This window comes from Bombus impatiens, unplaced genomic scaffold, assembly GCF_000188095.3.
Source record: "Bombus impatiens unplaced genomic scaffold, BIMP_2.2 scf_0225, whole genome shotgun sequence".
In the NCBI taxonomy this organism is placed as follows: domain Eukaryota; kingdom Metazoa; phylum Arthropoda; class Insecta; order Hymenoptera; family Apidae; genus Bombus; species Bombus impatiens.
Window position 1 is genome coordinate 1,291,758 of NT_176644.1, and position 21,504 is coordinate 1,313,261.

General features: G+C 38.9%; 1 protein-coding gene across 4 annotated transcripts in view; it reads right to left on the reverse strand.

The window, feature by feature from the left end:
• Nucleotides 1–21,504, reverse strand: part of LOC100749047 (amyloid-beta-like protein) — a 46,657-nt gene that overhangs the window by 6,970 nt on the left and 18,183 nt on the right. For all 4 annotated transcript variants that reach the window (XM_012383942.3, XM_024366669.2, XM_012383943.3 and 1 more), the window contains 5 exons: nt 12,038–12,091; nt 11,000–11,131; nt 8,214–8,340; nt 3,944–4,034; nt 3,067–3,197 (listed from right to left, as the gene is read on the reverse strand). In XM_012383942.3, the coding sequence (XP_012239365.1) occupies nt 3,067–3,197; nt 3,944–4,034; nt 8,214–8,340; nt 11,000–11,131; nt 12,038–12,091 (535 nt within the window). The remainder of the gene's footprint in view (nt 1–3,066; nt 3,198–3,943; nt 4,035–8,213; nt 8,341–10,999; nt 11,132–12,037; nt 12,092–21,504) is intronic.

The following is a 21,504-nucleotide window of genomic DNA, read 5'->3' on the forward strand; positions in this document are numbered from 1 at the left end:
ACAGTATCGATAAATATTTCGGCTCGCTGGTACAGCGTATAATTGGCCGCTCGAATCTAATTTTCCGACATACTTGAGCTCGTGGCTTGCACGAAGCTCGCTATCAGACGGCTGTTCGCGATCAATATCGAGCGAGAAACGAACAGACGCGGGTTTTAATTATTAAATTAATTTGCGTTATTAGAACGTTTAATTCTTATTAAATCGTCCTTCTCTTTCTCGTCGTTCATTCGCTTCTCGGGTACGTCGTGCTTTCTAAACGATTCGCACGTCACAGGCACGTTTTCCAAACGTTAAGTCTCCTTTGTCACTTCGTTAAAAGCTTACATACATCGATGATTAACGAGGAGAATCGTTGAAACGATTCAATGGTATTACGAGGTTCCATGAATTCCGGAATGGTATCGCTCGACGTGCGAAAAAGGGCCCGATTTAAAGCGAGAATGAAACGCGAAAGAACGACGAAGAACGCGTTTTTCGCAGTAACGCCGATACTATTTACTCAAATAGATGAATCGGGCACGTAATATTTTCCATCGTTTTGCGCGCAGATCGGATTACAATAACACGTTTTCCTTTTCAGCGATCAAACGTCGGGCCGCGAGTTCCACTCCTACGTTGTTCGAAACACGCGAGTCGTGAGAATGAATCGATAATTACATACACGCAGACAGGAAATAAGGCCAACATGTTTTACCGAGTTTACATCGTAAGCAGGATCGATCCTTGTTCGAATCAATTTTTATTTCGATAATTATTCGAACAGACGAACTATCCGATATCTTTATTAACAAGTATCGGTATCGGAGCTTGCTACAAGTATCGGTATCGGCGAGGACGAATTATTTAACTTCGACTCTGCTTCACTATATATTCATAGCTACGTTTTCCAATAATAATCATGCAACGAGCTACTGTGAGTTGCAACGACAACAGCAGAGCGTGCAAAATACAAAGTATCTACTATTATCGCCTATATACATCTGAAACATGTTGCAATGCACGGATCGAGTTCTAGATTTCACGATACAACTTACGGTTGAGACGGTAAGACGAATTTCAATAGGAAGATGACGAGTAGGGAAACATACGAAATAGGCTTTTGTTCATTTTCTGGCTTTTTATGTGTTAATCGATAAATTCGCTGGATTTCGACAAATATCTCTGACGTTAAGATAATCGTTTTCTTCTGGCATCGAACAGCGGGATTTTCGAACAACACATGGTCGAATATGAGGACGACCTACGAAGCTTTACGATGCAAGTCTTCTAAAAGCAGTTAAATCGATGAATTGTCGAAACTTTCGACTAGTCGGAAATATAATCATCTCTGTAAATTTCGAAGAGACTAGAAAACGAACGTTTCACTGCGAAAGCAAATAAAAAGACAATTTCACACGATGGGATTACAGAAAGGGACAACGTAGGATTAATCGGCAATGGGCTAGATTTTAACGAAAATTAGAAAAAGAAAATAGAAAATGTAATTTACTGTCAAAAAATATCGCTTCATGAAATTCGTTTAATCTGCCGTACGAAATACAGCGATAAAGTTTCCAGCGCGATTCTGTTTCCGGTAAAATTGCAACAATGTGAATAATCACATTCATCCGCTGTATAATCAGATTACGTTTTTCATCGATATGCGCGAAGCAAACACTGTTAATTATTTTAGTTATCGCAAACATTGTTTTTCTTTTTTTTTTGTAAAAACCTGTGTGAGATCCATGTTGCAGAAAAAATGGAATATAAAATTTAAAACAAATGGCTGTAGCAAAATTTTTGATAAAATATGGCCAATCGTCGAGAGTTTATGGAAAGGCGAACAGGATTTATGGAAATTCCATCACGTTGAAACCACGCGTTTTTCATTCGGTAAAAGAGCTTCGAGAGGGACGTAAATCTATCGAAAATATAAAGTGTTCAGGGCGATCTTCCATAAATCGACTAGATATTCTTACGAAAAAATTCGTGAATTTAAGATCGACCATAACGGTGAGCCAATCTTCTCCTCGTTTTTCCCTGATTTATTCGCTTATCATCGTTGTCTTTCCTACATTTCTTTTTTTTTTTTTTCTTTTTCAATTTCTCGTACAAAAGGAGCTACTCGTCGTTCCTGAAATTCGAACTGATATCGTCGATATCGCGACTGATACGCTAGAAAACGTGTGTGTGCGTTAGCGGAAATGTAATAAATAACGGATTCGACGTTGCAATATGCAATAAGGTACGAAAATAAAATTCCGACAATAGACTACAGCGAAACCCCCATTTATCTGAATTCATCGGTGAACAAATAATTCACGTACCGCGGTTCATATTATAACACGGTAGTTGAATTTTCTCCATCACCTATCGCTTTGCATTTACGTAATAGGAGTTCATATTCGGACAAGCGAAGTGAACCGGCAAAGTTCGTTTAACTTGAAACTTCCAAACGTTCCGTATAACGCGAACAACGCGCTCGTAAAATGCGTCTACGAGTATTCGAATGCTTTCACGATCTTGTACACGATATATCAGGCGAAGTCGGCGGTTTCGAAGTATAATATTCCCAATAAAATTTCTTAACGTCTTCTCCTCGGAACTTTGTACAAGTCGACTTCGGGACACGCATCGAAGGATTTCAGAATGTATTTTCACATTCGACAGAATCAAATGTCGTAACTTAAAATCGGATACGTGCATTGCGTCTCATTTCAGTGCATACAGGCGGTGTAACCCATTCGCTGCTACTGCGATACGATTATTTTATCACTGGAATTGGGTTTCTTCCCCACGCGTCACCTCTAGCTTTAAGTAATAATTACAGTCTCCTATCGCGTCATCATTCGTTAACGTGTCGAAACAAAATGACTTTGTTAAAAACAAAACTTTGTTAAGGAAGGATACAACGCAACGGAATTGCAACTAAATATCGCCAATTATATCGTTGCGTTGGACGCAACGGGTGCGTCGGTAACAGCGAATGCGTTAAGAGGCTACACTGTTCAACACAGAGATGAAGAAAGTCGTCGATGAATGAACGTGAATGATGATATGAGAGAATGTACGTACGTTACGTACCTTTGAGGTGTTTCGGGCAGCACACGAATTCCACGCCAGAGAACAGCGATATTCCACAGGGCAACAACATCGCGAAGCTCCTCAGGTTCATATTCCTCTCTCTGCATGTGTCGGCTGCGGTCGCGTTCCACCTGAAACGGAAGATTCCCGGATTATGTTCCCAGTTTCTGTTCCTTTCAGCGAATTACGAGCTTGCGTTTCGCAGAATTGCGTTATATATTCCGGTTTGCAAGATTCTATTCGCTTCTTCCAACGGGGCGCTTTCCATCGGACACGTTCTTCGGTCTATCGTTAGACCGTGGATATCGATGGATTTTCGAGAATTCCAAGGCTGCAAAAATCTACAGAACGCACGTGCGCGAAAATGTATAAAATATCGAAAATAGAGGCGCCTATTGATAATATTCGATAGACGAAACGAATTTTGTTCGCTCCTTGGATTCATAAAAACATAAAGCTGCACGAACGTCCACGGTGCAGCTATCGCGACGCACCTGGAGCATCGCCTTGAATCAGCAGAGTCAGTCGCAACGTCATCTTCCTCTTCTGATTTTGATTAAGCATCGAACAAACGTAAACGTTCGTCTGCTTATTATTATAGACCATGGATTTTTATTCGACGAAGGAACGTTTAATGGACTAAACCGAGCGTGTGAGCAAACACGAAGCCATCTGAAAATTCCGGTGGGATTAGCTGCGGTCACCTAACGAGGCAGCGGGTACCTTATTTCAAAGGCAACTAGAAATTATTATCGAACTGGGAACCCCGGTGGAGCGTATGGTCGTGGAGGATAGGGTTACGCGGTGGCGGACACGTAAATCGATACGCCGGCGTTGGCTCGTCATCGACGAGACGCTCGCTCGTTGGCTCGCTTACCTGTGAGATTCCCAGCATTTCGTCTGATTGTGAAGGTGGTCGAACAGGCAACCTTCCGGCACGAGCAACGCGTCGCTTTGGAACGGTCCCTCTGAAAAGGAGAACGTGTCGATGTGAATAAAAGCGAAGGGAAAAGGTCGGGTACTGTGGCATGGACACGCCTATATTTATCATTGAAAGAGACACGAGGCAGAGATCGCGTCACATGGTGCACGTACAGGTCCATAGATGTCTACTCAACCCCTTAACGAGAGCCACTCTAGCGCTACGACGCGGCACAACTCCACTCGACACGACTCGCAGGAATCGATACGGCAGAAACTGCAAATCAGAGTGACTCGCTTCGGGGGTGTAAACTTGTATACGGCATCCTAAGACTGCGGTCAGAATTCGCTTGGGATTACGTTTCGTACTCTATACCAGCAGGTGTTTACGACGTGTACGAAGTCATGGGAACAGTTTGATTATTAACAACTTGGTTGTTACAGGCTACGTCCACTGAAAGTTACACAGTCGCTCGTGAAAGTTTACATAAATCAATCGAATTTCGTGTACGCGAATTAGCAATGAAACTAGAAACGCTTTTCGTCGCAACATTTATATTTACGTATTCGATACTCGTTATACGACATTCCATTAATGCAAAGAAATCGACTTTCGCATTTATGAAGAAATTCTGCCTCTTTGGAGTTGTCTACTTTACGAACCGTACCAATTTTTGTACCTCTAACGCTTTCGCTTATTAGATATTCGAAATGGACGATGGAGATGTTTCAGATGAAGAGAGTTCAAATTTAATAAATTTACGTAATTTGTGGAAGAATTCAGAATTCTGCCTCTCTGGGGTTGTCCATTTTACGAACCATACAAATTTTTGTATTTTTAACGCTTTCGCTTAGATACTCGCAATGGACGATGGAAATGTTTCAGATGAAGAGAGTTCAAGCTCAATAAATTTACGTAAATTGTAGAAGAATTCAGAATTCTGCCTCTCTGGGATTGTCCATTTTACGAACCGTACAAATTTTTGTATTTTTAACGCTTTCGCTTAGATACTCGCAATGGACGATGGAAATGTTTCAGATGAAGAGAGTTCAAGCTCAATAAATTTAGGTAAATTGTAGAAGAATTCAGAATTCTGCCTCTCTGGGGTTGTCCATTTTACGAACCGTACCAATTTTTGTACTTTTAACGCTTTCGTTTGTTAGATACTCGCAATGGACGATGGAGATGTTTCAGATGAAGAGCGTTCAAGCTTAATAAATTTACGTAGTTTGTGGAAGGATTCAGAATTTGTAGATTTCTTGTTAGTCGCGTTACGAGGCGAAAACTCCATCGAATTTATAAATAGCTAGTATCTCGTACGCACGGCGAAGTTAAATAATTTTTGCTGAAATTACTGTTCCTTATTAAAATCGAAGAAAAAGGAGTTACATTTTTATTGAAAAAGCTTAGGAAACGCTTACAACAGCAGCCAATTTATAACCCAAGCTGTTTCATCTATGAATAAATGCTGCGAGTTATTACATTTTTTTTTTTTTTACACAAACAGAATGAAACGCAAAAGGAATAAATAAATGATTTTGAAACGTTTTGCAAAAATTGTACAACGAGGTTTTAATACAATTTTAATACCGAAAACGTCAAACGTTTAAATTGCGTTTCATTCGTTGTTCGGAATTTATAAATGCGCCGGCATGAACGTAAATTTATAACAGCAACAGAATTTGCAAGCTCGAAAAATGCAGCGATACCTTTTTTTACGCTATTTTTTAAAAATCCATCGTTGCGGAGATGTTGCGCGAAAAAGGAAAAAGTTGAAATTTAAACATTGAAAAGTTCACAATGACCAGAAGGATACTTCACAGGGGCTGTTTGTAAATTTTATCTCTTTCTCGTAGTCGTTTTATCAGCTTCGAGTAGAGATTCTATAGAGGAACGTTGTGACGTGTAGTGCGATATTTTTTTATTACGGGCCATTCTATCGTTTTATTATACCCGTGTGCGAGTCCGTGATTCGACAAACGTCCCGTGAATCTCCAATTTTTATACGCCTGGTCTACAGTCGTACGTTAAAGCTAAACGATTCGTCGATCATCTAAAATTCAAATATCAAAAACATCTTGGACAACTTGAACCTCGTTGAATTCTATTTTAACGTGGAAACCTGTTAAGCGGAATAAAATTTCCTATTTAATAAGGGAATAAAAAATCCCTGCTCCCAATTACCAAGCTCGGTAGCATGACTGAAATATTTCTTGTTGCACGAATTAAACGATCCTCGAGGAAATCTGTTATTACGATGATACGGCAATGGGACGCCCGATTAGCATGGACGAAGTCGAGAAAAGTATATTAACGGTTATAAGCGTTTGTTAAGATCGCCAAGAAGATTTAAATTATCGGGAAACTGGGCGAGAGGAGGGGATTTGAATTTTAAAACGAATATATTAGCCGGATCGCATCGATGCAATGCCTGCGAGACACTGGGAAAATGGAAAATGGAAAATAAACACGGATAAAGATCTTATCCTAACGGGATGATTATTATGAGCGTGAAGTCGGAAATATTTGCGCGTCGCAGCAATTTTCATATCGACCGAACCGAGTCTCTTTAAATTCGCAGAATTAATAAGCGGAGAGAGAAATTGAGAGATAACGATCTAAGGGAAATATCATTTCTTAATAACATATATTATACAGGATGTGACAAATGTGGCAAACTTTATCGCTGTATCCTGTGTCATGTAATGCTTAATCTTAAAAGATATGGAACAGAGATATGAAATTTTGTTTACTTGTAGACTGTGAGATCTGTTATACAAAAGTTATTATAAACGCTAGAGGTAGATAGTCCTTTATTATTTCGTACTTTTGTTATAACGCTTTTAATTAAGAATTTCTGCAACCATGTTTGTACGACAATTTATCTTTTGTTTTTATTCGCGGTATACGCTGACAGATATTTTACAGAGAAAATCCAGGACATCCTGTGTACGCGTGATCCTATTCAACGAACGCTTTATTTCATCCGGATCTATTTAACCTATTTCTTTTCACTTCCTTATGAATGCCACGTCGCAAAGCAAAGGCGATATACATATAGTCGGCTAATCATATTTATTAACGAGAATACACGTTCAGTTGACGCGAGAATAGAGCAACAAACCATGTTTTCGCTATAGCTAATAAACGTACGCAGGTAAACTTTAGCACAGATACGCTTCATACATATTTAAATTCGAATTCATAAATTTCACATGGAATGCAATAACTTTGGAAAAAAGAGCAGAGGTGGAGAAAACAGGAGCTTTCTTTAAATTTGCTTGAGATATGCATAAAAGTAATATCAACGGTGTTACAAAATGGTTGTTGGGACATGCAAATGTTCTTCATTGCACAATTTTTCTGTTGCAAAAGAATATACAAGTGTCAAGAGTAAAAAGTAATATCATACGTTGGTACACTAAATCGTCGAACGTATCTTTGAATACATTTTTAGTCAGCAGCAGTAGGTGATTTTATATTTTCAACGGAGATCTTCTCACCGCGTTAGGTGTCTGGCTGCCATTTAAATATTCAGCTTTTTATCTACGCTTTTACCAAACGCAAATAGTAAAAGCACGTGTTTACTAATCGTCCGTGTACACTTTTTCCCATTGAAATTGGCAAGCTAACATACTAATTTCTCGCTTTCGCTTCAACGCGTTACCGACTGCTCTCGACAGACGTTTACGCTACGCGTAGAAATAGGAATTATAAACGCGACCTTTTCTTAATTGGTACCGTTAAGTTACACGGTAGATGATCATTCAGATTAGATCAGAGTCGAGTTTCTTAAAATCTAGGATATTCATTTTCAATATTTATTCTGCGTCTTTGTCAATGCCACTGATAGAGCCTTTATAACTTACAGAATACACGGTAGGATCAGATAAATAAAAAATCGTGCTAATCGAAATTGTAATCTTTTAAATCGTTCGTCGCAATCAGACTCTCTCAGAGGCAATGCTTCGAATAAAAAAAAAAAAACAGAAAGAGAGAGAATCCTTTGTTCCATATTTTAGATTCAACGTTGCACCAGAAATCGCTTCGCGTACATACATCTGCATATTCAAATTCCACCTTTACGTCAAAATTCCATTCTTTATTGACTTAGAAAGCCACGTCGACTCCGTTAAAGCGAAACGAGCTGCTAAAGTTAAATGAAAACTGAAACACTGTCCATCCAGATCACTTATCAGAGAGCAATTCTGATGCTAATACGTACCGAGACATCTGTACGGCTTGACCCAACGTGACAATTTGCATTTAGTTCTGCCTGGCTTGCACCAGCCGTTAACCCTCACGTAATGAGACGATTCCACGATATTGGTGATGTCTCTCTTCGGATAAGCCTAGAAATACAAATACCGATTATGCTATGTAACTTTCTATCCGAAATAATTCCATATTTCGTTGGAGCTACAACGATCGCATTCGTCATAGTTGCATTGATAAAACTCGAAGCCAATCTGAAAATGTATATGCAAGTTACAAGATATTTAGCAGAAAAATAGGCAGAGAATTAACATGTAGAGCGAATCGCCACGAGGGACGTACAACAAACGTAAAAATGGTCCCATCGAACATTCAAGTACTCTTGTCGTCTCTATGAAACATATACTTGCGCTAAATATTTTCTAGCTTCTGTACACGTGTATCTATATCTTTCTTACAAATTTATTTCAACTTCACCTATACGATCACGACAGCCTGTGATTAATAAATTTTCAAAATGCTTCGTACAACGTACATGATAATTCGCGGCAAACCCTTAAAAATATTCTAAAACTCTCGTAAGTTGTTATATCGTTGAGCAATTTTTGCCCGATTATACCCACAGGATATACGAACAAAGTTTGGCTGTTAAACCTTGCAACTCTCTGTATATCATAAATTAATAAATATGAATAAATTACGGATAATCGTTGGCACGTAACATCCCTGCAGTTTGACCCAGATAATCGTGGTTCACCTACGACCTACTCGTAGCCATTTGAGAATTTTTATTCCGAGCCCTGTTTATATATCTTTTTTCTTTTTTCTTTCAACTTTTCATTGTAATTAGCGTAAGTGCATTTACTACCGCGTTCCGTTTCGATCGACGAAATTATACGACAGGCGAAATTATCGTGCCTTTCACTCGATAACACGGCCGTGCGTCGACGACAGCAGAGAGAGAGGCGGTTGCCTCGCGGATATCGAAACTGCAGTGCGCTCGTTTCCGTAAATTAACAACCGGTAGGCACACAACGAATAAATTCACGCATCCCTTCGTAGATTGGAAATGGATGATAGGATACAAACGTCCGAATCGTTTCAATAAACGAGTCCTACTGAATTTAATTTAACTGTTTGGAAATCAGGGGAAGTTTCTATGACAATTTCAAATTATCTTTAGGTAATTAACTGGAGGCGATATATTTTAAGTTTGTATCAGGTTGTGGCGAAAGTTTCTTTATAAGGAAATAATAGATGCACAATATTTTTTCCTTTATATTATTTTACTGAATTATACGCGACTATAACCATTTAGTTCTATTACGATAAAGATCACAACAATATTGGGTTTCATGTTTGTGTAAAAATTGCATTGTTGCAGAAGACGTGTCTGTAAAAGAAAGACGCTTTTGGGACAACCACTAATATTAATTTAAAGATTGGAAATTCTAATTGCGCGAAATTTGTAATCTAAATTAAGCGAAGATCGTAAATTTCGTTCGATCATAGATTACATATTTTATATACAGGGTGGTTGGTAGCTGGTGGTGCAAGCGGAAAGAGGGTGATTCTACGCGAAAAAAGAAGTCGAAAATGTAGAATAAAAAATTTCTTTTTAATTTTTAAATTTTTCCATCGAGACAACGATCTACAATGAGATCCGTTATAACGAGACGCGATAAAGTGCACGCGTACCGAGCCAAAATTCAAAGTCGATTTTCTCGAAAACAAAGCCTCCAACGAAAAATTTTTATTTTACATTTTCGACTTCTTTTTTCGCGTAGAATCGCCCTCTTTATGCTTGTGCCACCAGTTACCAACCACCCTGTATATATATAATAGAAGAAATTTTATACAGACGATACAAAGTATTAAATATTCGGACAAAACCACGTAACTCGAGTGTGGATTGTACGGAAATATGTAGTTGGATTGCTCGCGAAAGTTTGAAAACATTCTCGCCGAATTATTTAAACAGCTTCGGACATTCGAAGAACGTGCTTGATATACTTTAAACAATAATTCAAATTACGTAATTTCCAACTACTCGAGAAGCAAGGTTAACTTCTGATATATTAAACTATTCTACATATTAATTTTAGCAAACCCACAATCGAGTTCTATCTTCATGGAAAGGGGTCGAAATTGATGACCTATTTACTCCAAAACTACGGAAACAATTCCCTGGCAAATTTGGCCGAGCACTCTGCCAATATCGAACAAATTCAATATATGATCTTCCGTGATCTTCTATGAGAATGATTACGTATGAAGTAAGAAGTTCTTCAGAATTAGACGAATAATTTATAATAGAACGAATGTTGCTCTTGTAATTTAATTATCTTCTACCTATAGTATCAAGTAAATTTAATATATCATCTTTCGTAACCTTTCAGAAAGATGATTACGTAAGAAACAAGAAGTTCTCGAAATATTGACGAGTAATTTATAATAAAACGAGCGTTGTTCATCTAATTTAATTATCTTCTATCTACGGTATTAAGCAAATTTAATACACGATATTCCGTAATCTTATAGAAGAAAAATCATTACATGTAAAGTAAAAAGTTGTTCAAAAGTTTACGAGTAATTTATAAGAAAACGAGCGTTGTTCTTCTAATGTAATTATCTTGCAGAAACTTCAAATATTTCGAACGATCTCATCCACGGTCTTAACGTTAGCTCTAGCTGCTCGAGTCTACTGGAAAGGTTGAAAATCACAAGTATAAATCGAATCATTTATCAGGCTGAATGTAAACGTCGACAGAGACGAACAACGTTCCACGAACTTACCTTCTTGCAATATTCGAGAATCTCTAGCTTATCCGTCATGCAGCTCTTCTTGTCGGCGGATGAGACCCAACGTCCCTGTTCGCCCATGTGCTGCGCCAGGTACACCTCTCCGGCCTCGCATAACGTAGCAACCTGAATGCATAGCGTTCATAAACACTCGTCGTCACCTTTTTCTACTCGTCTGAAAATTCTTTGACGCTACAACCGGCTACTTTCGGCGATAAGTTTCACTCTGGGGTGGACAAGTCCCCTTAGGAATTTACAAAACGCGAAAAATCGTTACAGCGTTAAAGTTATTCCTCTGACCGGTGAGCTGTTCTTCGACGAGTATACTGGCCACGAAGAAACGACAATATTTCGTGTTACGACGAGTATACTCGTCACGCGTAAAAGGTAGCCACAATTTCCTGTGTAAATCGCAGTTCAGTAATCGCAGTAAATTGCAATAATAAAATTTCTTAAAAGTCGTTTCTCCGTCTGACGAGTATACTCGTCACGCGTAAAAGATAGCCACAATTTCCTGCGTAAATCGCAGTTCAGTAATCGCAGCAAATTGCAATAATAAAATTTCTTAAAAGTCGTTTCTCCGTCTGACGAGTATACTCGTCGTCGCTTACTTTTCCCTACGAATTTTAAGTACGCGCTTTTCAAACAACTTCGCAACAGCCGACTGGTCAATTGCCTCGCTTATCGCTATTTTCAAAAGCTAAAATACATCTCGTATCTCGTATTTCTATTCCTTTCTTTACCTCGTTCGTGCAAGCGGACCTTAGGACGATTTTAACTCGAAGGGAATCGCGCGTGGCTAGAAAATCGAATATTTCGTTAGGCAGCGGACTGGATTTCGCGAGTTACGTAACGTTGAAGACTGGCGAAAATGGGATGAATGGAAGGGACGCGTATTGGAATGGAAGAGATTTCAGACATCTCGTGTGTGCGACGGTGGGGATTTCGTCGCGATGCAAAATCGCTGAGTGGTACGCGGCCTTGATGACATTCGTAAGGAAAAGGAAGCGTACATTTTCAAGTGGTACTCACTTGCGGCTCTGATCTTCCTCCAGCGGGTGCCAACTCGAGCCTCTCCGACACCGCCTGCAATGCAGAAAACATGGATAAATTCAACTGGCGTGAAACTGTACCGGTAGCCAAGAATTTATAGCGACCCCGCGGACATTTTCGCGTATTTCATTCATAAAACTTTTTCTATCGACCTCGGACAATTTCAGGATCGCGTTACGCAAGTACAGTCAGGCACAAGACTCTACGTGTACGTCGCTCGAGTGTAAGACCTTGTAACGTAACTTACCTGAATGAAGTTTATGACTAATTATTTTATATTTATTTTATACGAAGTTTATGGCTAATGACTAATTATTCAAATCTTTGAAAGTAATTGAATTCAATTTCTAACTCTTTGGTCGTCGAATTAATAATACAGTGTACGAAGAAAAGGTACAAGATGAAAGGATCAATCTTTGGGGAATTTAGTTTCTGTTGAAAAAGAAAAAGCGAATACGTGTGATAATAATCGTATTCTTTGTTCTGTGAGAACAAATATTTAAATCTTCGAACTGCGCAGTTCTCGATAAAATATCGACGTTTAAACAACTCGGTTAATCTTTAAAGTTTGCTAAAGCTATTGATATAGTCGCCGAGTTTCATCCCCGCTTTAAATCTTTCCGATCTTGCAAGAGCGAGGTTTTATTAAAAGAAAAAAGAAATCAGCCAACTTTCCTCTTCGTACCATTAAAATTTATCGATTCGATTTATGCGTGGCAAATATTATTTTCCTTAATGAGAAGTAAAATTTGCGCGATGCGAGAAACGATTAATTACGTCGATCATCGGAAACCAAATATTTCCTTGATCAAACTCATTAATACGGATTGCTTTTTGGTAATATCATCCCCGCGTAATTCGCAGAACACTTTTCGAAGAACATTCTTCTAAAAACATTTCATGTTCCCGTAAAAACCTCTTAGGAAATTGAATGAATTCTTACAACGAGTAATTTCAATTCAATCTCTTTAGTCCTTCGTTTAACGTTTATCACGCTGCCCTATTTTTCGTCCATCGAAGCCGAAGATCCTCAAATTTGTATCATCAACTACGACGAGTACCTAGAAACATAGGAAAAGCAATTTGTTCCTAGGTGATTTGTCAAACAGAGGATACGAGACTTGTCGATCCAAGATTAGTTCCAATTTTCAAGATTCGTTCTCACGATCCGAGATTAACCCTACAAAGTTAATAGGAAATAAAATAAATACGAATTAGAACAAGTTACAAATTCGATGGTTTCCCAACGATTTATTTTTCGCCCTACATTTATGCTACTCGTTCCGACTTTCTTAAGTTCTAAATATATTCTTATCCAAAAATTCAAATATTTGTGTCAAGCAAATTTTACATTCCACCTCCGCTAACGATTGACCACCATAGCGTGCAACGTACAATCGATACAAGCGAGCCGTCTATCCGTGCGCGGAATTCGATAAACCATCCAGAGTCCAATAACCAAGCAATCTCCTTAAAATGCCCTCATCCCATCGACAAAGAACCACCCTTTCCAAGTACCAATCTTGGAGCAGTCGCTCGTCGAATCTCCTAAAAATACTCCTATACAGTGCAAACAATAAGCGTCTCCAACTCAGCGTGCAATCACGCCACTTCCGGCCTACCTAATCCCTAAACCGTTTAAACGGGCTCTCGAGCAATTCGTCCAGCCTTTCGCCGATATAATGGGCGACCATCGTCGAAAGGCAGAACTTCGCCTCGATCCAAACAAGCGAACAACGAAGGGGAATTAGATCCCGGCCGTAATCGCCTCTGCGGACCTTGTATCGTTGATTTAGTCATCTCACCTCGGTTAATGACGTATTAATGGGCTATTGAGCGAGGATATAAGGGTCCCAGAGTAGCAGCGTAGAATAGTAGCATTGTACCGACGAGCCAGCCACGTGACTGTTAGGAAAAGCCACGAGCTTTAGACTTGGCGCGAATGAGAGTTAAGATTCGCGATTGATTCTCGCTATCGTCGCGTCTCTGCGATTCTTCGGCCGTCGTCGAGATTCATTTTATTTCCTTGCTATCGAGCAACAAGTGCTTACAGAGATTTACAGAGTTTAGGTGTCACGTGCGAGTCCCTGCACGAGCGAACACGAACGATTTAACTGTTTTTGGATTTCATCAGAGCAACTTCTTACACTGCGGTTTAATAAAAAGGTGTGGATCTGAGGCAACGCGTTTGAGGATTTCTGACGATACGAGTAGGTGGAAAAGCGATGGGGACGCGTAAATATCGAGAAAACGCGGATTGGAATAATGCAATTGGTCTGTGTGAACTCTAATACTCACACGGTACTCGTAAAACATTGTGACAGTGTAACGGAATTCAGGATTTACGCTTACGTCGTACAATTATATTACATTGATCGACCAACTACGTTTGACGTGTATACTCATCGTCGCTTGTATTAATTTACGCGCTCCATGACCCAACCCCGTGAGACATATTTAAAACTAGATTCCGCAGTTAACTGGTTAACCGAGGGCGGTGTAAAATAGACTGGCATGGACACAGAGAAGGTAGCGTTGTCTATCAATTACTCGCTATCACGCAACTGTATCGCCGCATGTGTGACACTTGCACCCAATGCTCGATACGCGTGTTCATCTTTACAATGTGCTGAGCCTGTGAAGTCAGAATTAATCGATCGCACCTCCTTCTTTCCATCTCTGCGTATACTATGTGTAATTATATGTATAATTTTGCGTGCTAGACTAGATTAGCCGCGTAGTGGTGACACACGTATGTGAATATGAGTGTATGCAAGTATGTGTGTGCGCAGCGTCTCGAAAACCAGATGAATGCAACTGTTCCGTTGGCAGTGTGCTATGGAAGATGGTGAGACGAAGAGAGTGCTGTGACGCGTGCAAATGTATATCGACGAAGATCCTGGAAATCGTTAATTAAATAAATCTAAAACTATTTTAATACGAATTCTAAGTGTAAGCTTGGTGTTCCTTTACTTTTATTTCGGCAATTAAGATGCACAATTCTCAACATAACGTATTCTACGACAATATGCGCTATATGTACGCGATGTGTACTAATATCTGGCTAATACCGATACAACTCAGCGTTGAGTCTCTCCACTCTGTGCAGCCGCAAGCGACGCTCTGCACTGAGAAGATGCGCTAGAAATACGCGATCTACGCTCAGCCGAGGCAAAACGCGTGCTACTCATCCGCAAACCAACGTACATATTACGTAGTAGGTTCGATAAACTTTTGTCTAAGTCTCCTTTCAGTTATCTTGGCGACAATATAAATTTGCGCAGATATAAAAATATTCTCAACCTCTACCTCTAACTTCGATCGCCTCGCAGCGATACGTTACGCTTCCTCGAGGGTTAAAACCACGTTGTATCACAGCAGCCACTACGTCACCTGTTAACGCACACGCTATACCCTCCTGTTGTATCATAAATCCATTAACTCACGTTCGATCACGCACCTCGCTATATGACACATATGCCTCGAACACGTTCATCACTGCGATCGATGAGAACGTTTTCAATTACGTTGAACAAGCGTACGCACTGCTGGATAGTCGGCAAGTAAATACGTTCGCGTGAACGATTCTACTACCGAACATAGGATCACGTGCCACAAGTCGGCGGCCGAATCGTTAAAAGCCGTCTTTGAACGTCTCTAGACTTATTAGTCAACGGAGTGCCAGGTTTTCCCGACATGCGAGCGGAAACGCGACGTTCTGATCGCGTGAGCGAAGAATATCCATTAGAAATAGGCATCCAACTAGGATAAATGTACGCGAGTGAAATTGTCGGACGAACACGTTCGATACGACTCTCCCGGGGAGAATATCTCGAGTCGAACCCTCAGGACGGTGTTCGTAAACGTTTTGGGGCGGTTGAAGTTCGCAACGAGTATAATTCTCGTTAAATATATATTGACTTTGATCGAGTAATTGTTTGATCTTTTGATTAACTTTGAGGTAACAATCGTGCGCCGGATTTTTATGTACTTATGAGAAATTTAATTAAAGATGCAGAGATACGTAAAATACCGAAAGTACAGTATAGCCTCTATAACATTTCTTTTTTCCAGAATTCATTCCTTGAATTATACTTATAAGCGATTTGACCAAACCTCTTTGCACTGTATGTTATTACTGATGACGTAAGAACGTACAACTTTAGCGTTACTTAATCAACGATCGTGCAAATGTTGTGCATTTCTTACTTTTTACATACAATTTTAGACAGAATTTTTACGAATATTTTTAGTCTGCAATTTAATTAAACGAAACGTTCGATACGTTTGCTTCAGAGAATAAGCGTTAGTATAATTATTCTTACGCTGTTAAATACCTTAACGGACATATATCTCCGAAAACTACATTCTTGGCAGCCAGTTTTACGTGAGTGGCAGCTAAGTTACCTAACAACAGGAATTCGCGGAATCGATCTGACCTTTACATTTTATTGTACTGTACGCGCCGTAGCAAAAAACTGTCGTCGAAATATAGATGTTTTTTATTTATATTTTTTATTTGTATAATTTTATAGTTTTTTATTTATATAATTATAGATGTATTTCGATGTTATTATGTTGTCCCAGGTGTTTCTTCCGTTTTATAATTGAATTGTGTATGATCGTAATAATAGGAATAAAAATTCAATAAAATAATATTAAACGAAAAATGTCGCGCATTCGTTATTTCCTTACAAAACGAGAGAAACTTTTCGAACAAGTTAACACATTTTCACGAATCTCGTTGCTAGAATATATCTACCTCTTCGACCCAGTAGGATCGTGATTTGGGGCAACGATATACGTAGCTAAAAAATAAAATGTCGGAATTATCCATATTGAACGATAAAAGAAATTGTACGCTGTTAGTTTCCTTGTTGTCTAATTTATACGCCGAATTTTCGTCCAATAATTTTCTCGCAGTTTTTACACGGTATACATTTTTCTTATGATTCCTGCCATTCGTGTAGTAATCATAATTTCTATAAATTTAGAAAATAAATATGCCCGTCGTATACCTCTGCCTGTGTACTGTGACATGATACAACTATGAAAAAGTAAGAAACTATAGTATGTAACAGAAAAATTACGGAACCATGAAATTGTTAAAAAATTATCGAATATTACATTTAATAAATTTATAAATAGTAACGAGCCCATAAATACTTATATCCCTAGAGATGAATAAACAAATGTATTTCTATAAACGAAATTCATAGATAATACGTAATGCTTTGACGTTATTTTAATTAACAAGTGGAGTTGCTCTGAGAAACGGAATTCTCTATATACGTGACCCAAAGAAACGCGAATACAAACGCGAGATCTGGAAGATATACTGGCGCCAATATACTTACGTGCGTTACTTAATTAAGGATTTCATAAGCCGTGCAGCTTGACGCAAAGGAACTACATGAATATTTATCGCATATATATCAGGTCTAAAGATTACGTCTAAAATTTAGCGGAAGGAAAATCTCTTATCCGAAAGCATAAATTAAAATGTCCTAAATTAAGTAGCGTACGTAAATATAGAGCCGCCACTGTATATAGGTCAAAAGTAATTCAGTAGAAAATCAAGCGAGACGAGCTTTAAATCATCTCGTTGCATCTTTCCTCGTGCTTCTCAATTTTAAGTGGAAAAACCAGGAATAACGAAAGCGTATACATAGTTTAGCCGTTGTTATTATCCCAGGTATTTATCTTGCTTTCGAAAAAGTTTCTGCGAATGAAACGAACGACGTGGCGGAGAGCGCAGCAGGCTGAAGAGCTTGCAAAAAAATGAACGCGAAGAACGTTAAGTAAGTCTAAGGAGAGCACGCGAGGAAATCAGACGTTTCAGAATTCAAACTGGAAACGGCACTGCGTCTGCTTACTTCCAATCTTTCTCTCTCTCTCTCTCTCTTTCTCTCCTGGACCATAAAAACTCGTAATTTACATAAAGGAGCCGGAAAAGTTTGTACGCAAAGAGACGCGACTCTTTCGACTGAATTTCGTAATGACGCAAATTTTAATAGATTCCCATTGCCTTCGATATTCTCGTGCATCCAAGTACACGGTTCTAATAACTAAACTTTCATGCACCGTCGTTGCCAACGACGACAAAATAATAATAAAAATTGAATTTCCTATCTTCTGTCCGATTTTTGTAAACACACGTACAGTGTTCGTGCTATTGCACGAAGATCATAGGGAAAAAACAACGACGAGTGTATGTTCGTTGGTGTTTCGATTTTCATGTTATTTTCTAGCTGAAAGGATATACGTGTTTGTACTTAATGATTTAATGATTCAATACCATCACGGTGCGATTCTTACGATAGATGAGTGCGATAGATGATTCGATAAGAAGCATCAGCTGAAATAACTCGTTACCTGTCGGTTTTACAGAGAAACGTCTTGAACGAGTAACGTTGCGTTTCAAGGGACTCATCGGATGGATGCAATTTTATTTTCTAATATCTTTTATTCTCCGCGCTATCAAAGCGATATCTCCAGCTCTTTAAAATCCATTGTATATTTTCAATATCGAAAAAGCGTTGATTTTCTTTTCCCCCCCATAACACACTCCCGCGTGGTGAATATTTTCAACTTGAATCTGTCAAATTTAACGTATGAAAGCGAGGAACAGCGTAAACGCAAGAATACCGTTTCACGCTTGTCTTTCACGCGTCAAATTTGACAAACTGAAATTAAAATATCCAAACTACCAATTTTTCGACACGATACTTTCCTGCGTAATATAATTTGTCAATACTTGATATCGCGTAATATAAATAATTCGAACAGAACAATAGAATAACGAGATATCGTTACTGATCAGTTTTGATATTTTACTTCTCAACTGGAAACTCGCAAACATTCGCTAGAACGTCGACAGCGGTATCCGAAAGATGGAAAAAAGATTGAAACACCTATATTTACGACAATTTTCGTGGCCGGCAATTGGACGACAACACGAGTTCCAGAACCAATTCACGTTCGTGTTGCAGCATACTCGATTCTTACGCGTATGTACGTATATGTACTTGGACAGAGCCGAAGGCACGATGCAATGGCGAGGTGTGGCTGGCGCGTTATGCGTCGTAAATGTTGTCGCGAATTACATCGAGGTGTACGTCACCATCTCGCTTTGCATTCTCCTCGCAGCGGTAATAAGAGTAGATGGTTTCGCTCTACGGGTGTCCTAGTCGTCGATCCGGATTGCATGCTGATGCCTAGGATCGAGTCACGGCCGACGCAACGGTTATTAACGCTTAAGAGTTTATTTATCAACGTGCAGGTCATTTTACTTACGCCGACTCTGGCCGTTTGTAGAACGCAGATTAACTGGATCACCGGTAAAGGAATATTCGTGCCGATTACGGTTAACGCTTGCGGCAATTACGCAGAAGAAGAGTACGAACGAAGAGAAGACGTACATAGAGAGAATGAGATTGGTTCGTAGCAGAAATTTTTCAACGAGTTCGACACGTTCGCTGGTCCCTGCAATTATTACACGATGGCTAACGTATTACGCGACAGCTAGTTTTATCTTCCAACGAACCGTTTTCTTTATGCGGTTTACACGCTTCGTTTCTATCGCAACGATCTCTTGTAAATTTCGTGCGAAAGCGCTATTTGGCGATACAAAATGTTAGATAGTCGAAGTGAATTAATTAGACGCTTAAACGATAACGATTAACGTAGGACGATGCGCGAGAGTACGAGCGGACATGAAATTTCGACACTTTTCAGCGAGTTTAAAACGCGCTGTGTTTTGTATTGTACGACGATTAGAAAAGATATCGACGCGTAATTTGATCTTCTAAGAATTTAGGAACCAGGTTCTACGCTTCGTTTTCATGTCAAACATTCTCTATAGTCGTACGAAAGCATCGTTTAACGATACAAAAGTTGATACACTCGGAGCTAATTAATTAGCATGTAAATGCTGCCATGAATATGTATGTACAGTGGCGTGTCGATATTCTTTCTAGCCACTCTGTATATGACGCGTAAAGTAAAACGAAAATATCACGCTTGCTATGGAAATTGTCTACGAGTATCTCCAGTAAGTTATACAAGAAAAAAAAGCATTTTGCGGTTGTACTATGCACCGTTGTGACAAAGCTGCAATCATACGTCTGTTAGGTTGCTTCGTGTAAGTTCTGCCCGCCAAAGTAAACCAGCGACCAGTTCGACTCGCAAAAATCATCCACCCGCGTTGTGTCTCTTTCATGAAAATCTTCGGGTTCGTCGTCGAAAGAAGAAGCTATCGACCTATCGCATCTTTCGCGACTTGAAAATTTCAGATTATTTTTCGCGCACACCTTTCTGATCGAAAGAGATAAAAACGTACTCCTGGTGGATCCATCTTTGTAAAAATCTTCCTAAATATCTGCCCCGAGGGACTAGTGAAAATTGGTATATATAATACGTGAGGAAAAATGGTAATAAAAGAAGCAAGATCTTCGACGGATGATTTTAAAGAGAATAGGAGGCAAGAGAGAAACGTTGAAACAGACGACGATGTTTCAAAAGGAGTAATCGAAAATAATTCCCAGGGAACAACGAAGGAAGGGTAGTACGATTTAAATGAAACTAAGTCGGTCTACCATTATTCGTCGCTCGACCCACATAGCAAACGTAAAGAAAATGGACAAATGGATTCCGCATAAGTTAAACGATGCGCGCGACACGACGAATGCAGCCACCTCGTTACTTTCATATTTCTCGTGCATACGTTCTTCGTTTATCGTTCTTTGTAATTTCTTCCGAAGAATAAGTAGCAACGATTATAACGAGGTTGTGTAAAAGCAGCGGTTGCAGCAAGTTTTTCCATTCTAAGGTAAAACCGAGGAATTAACGTGAATTTTTTATCACGAAGATATATGTATATTACGAGAAATTTACGTATGCGTGTGTACATATATAACTTGTAATTCCAATTTCAAAATTATTTCACACACGTGAAATTGAAACATTAAATTTAAATCGTGTTACAATGAAACATTTTAAACAGACGTATGTACATTTAATTAAAATAATTTTCACGTGCTTGCGTGTACTTTTTCGACTACCGGACGATAGCTCGGTTGTATCATATTTTTGAAAAATATTTAGCAAATATGTATTTATCAAATATATACGTGTCGATCTTCATTTGTAAAATGTATCGGTAAATTCGTTATAAAATATAGTTACCAGGAGTTCGTATTAATTCGTCGGTTTATAAATACGTTTTATGCTTCTCAAAAATACGACGTGATGAAATTTTACAACGAAATTTGACGTATAAAATTTCATTATTCCACGGCTATATTTAATACTCTCTGGCGATTTATTTTCTTATTATAAGATCTCTTAAACCAATTGATTAGCTCAATACGTTACAGGTCACTTGTTTTTCAAGTAGCCCTAATTGTAAGTGATTTAAGCTATTGCTCAAACTATATTAAGCAAGT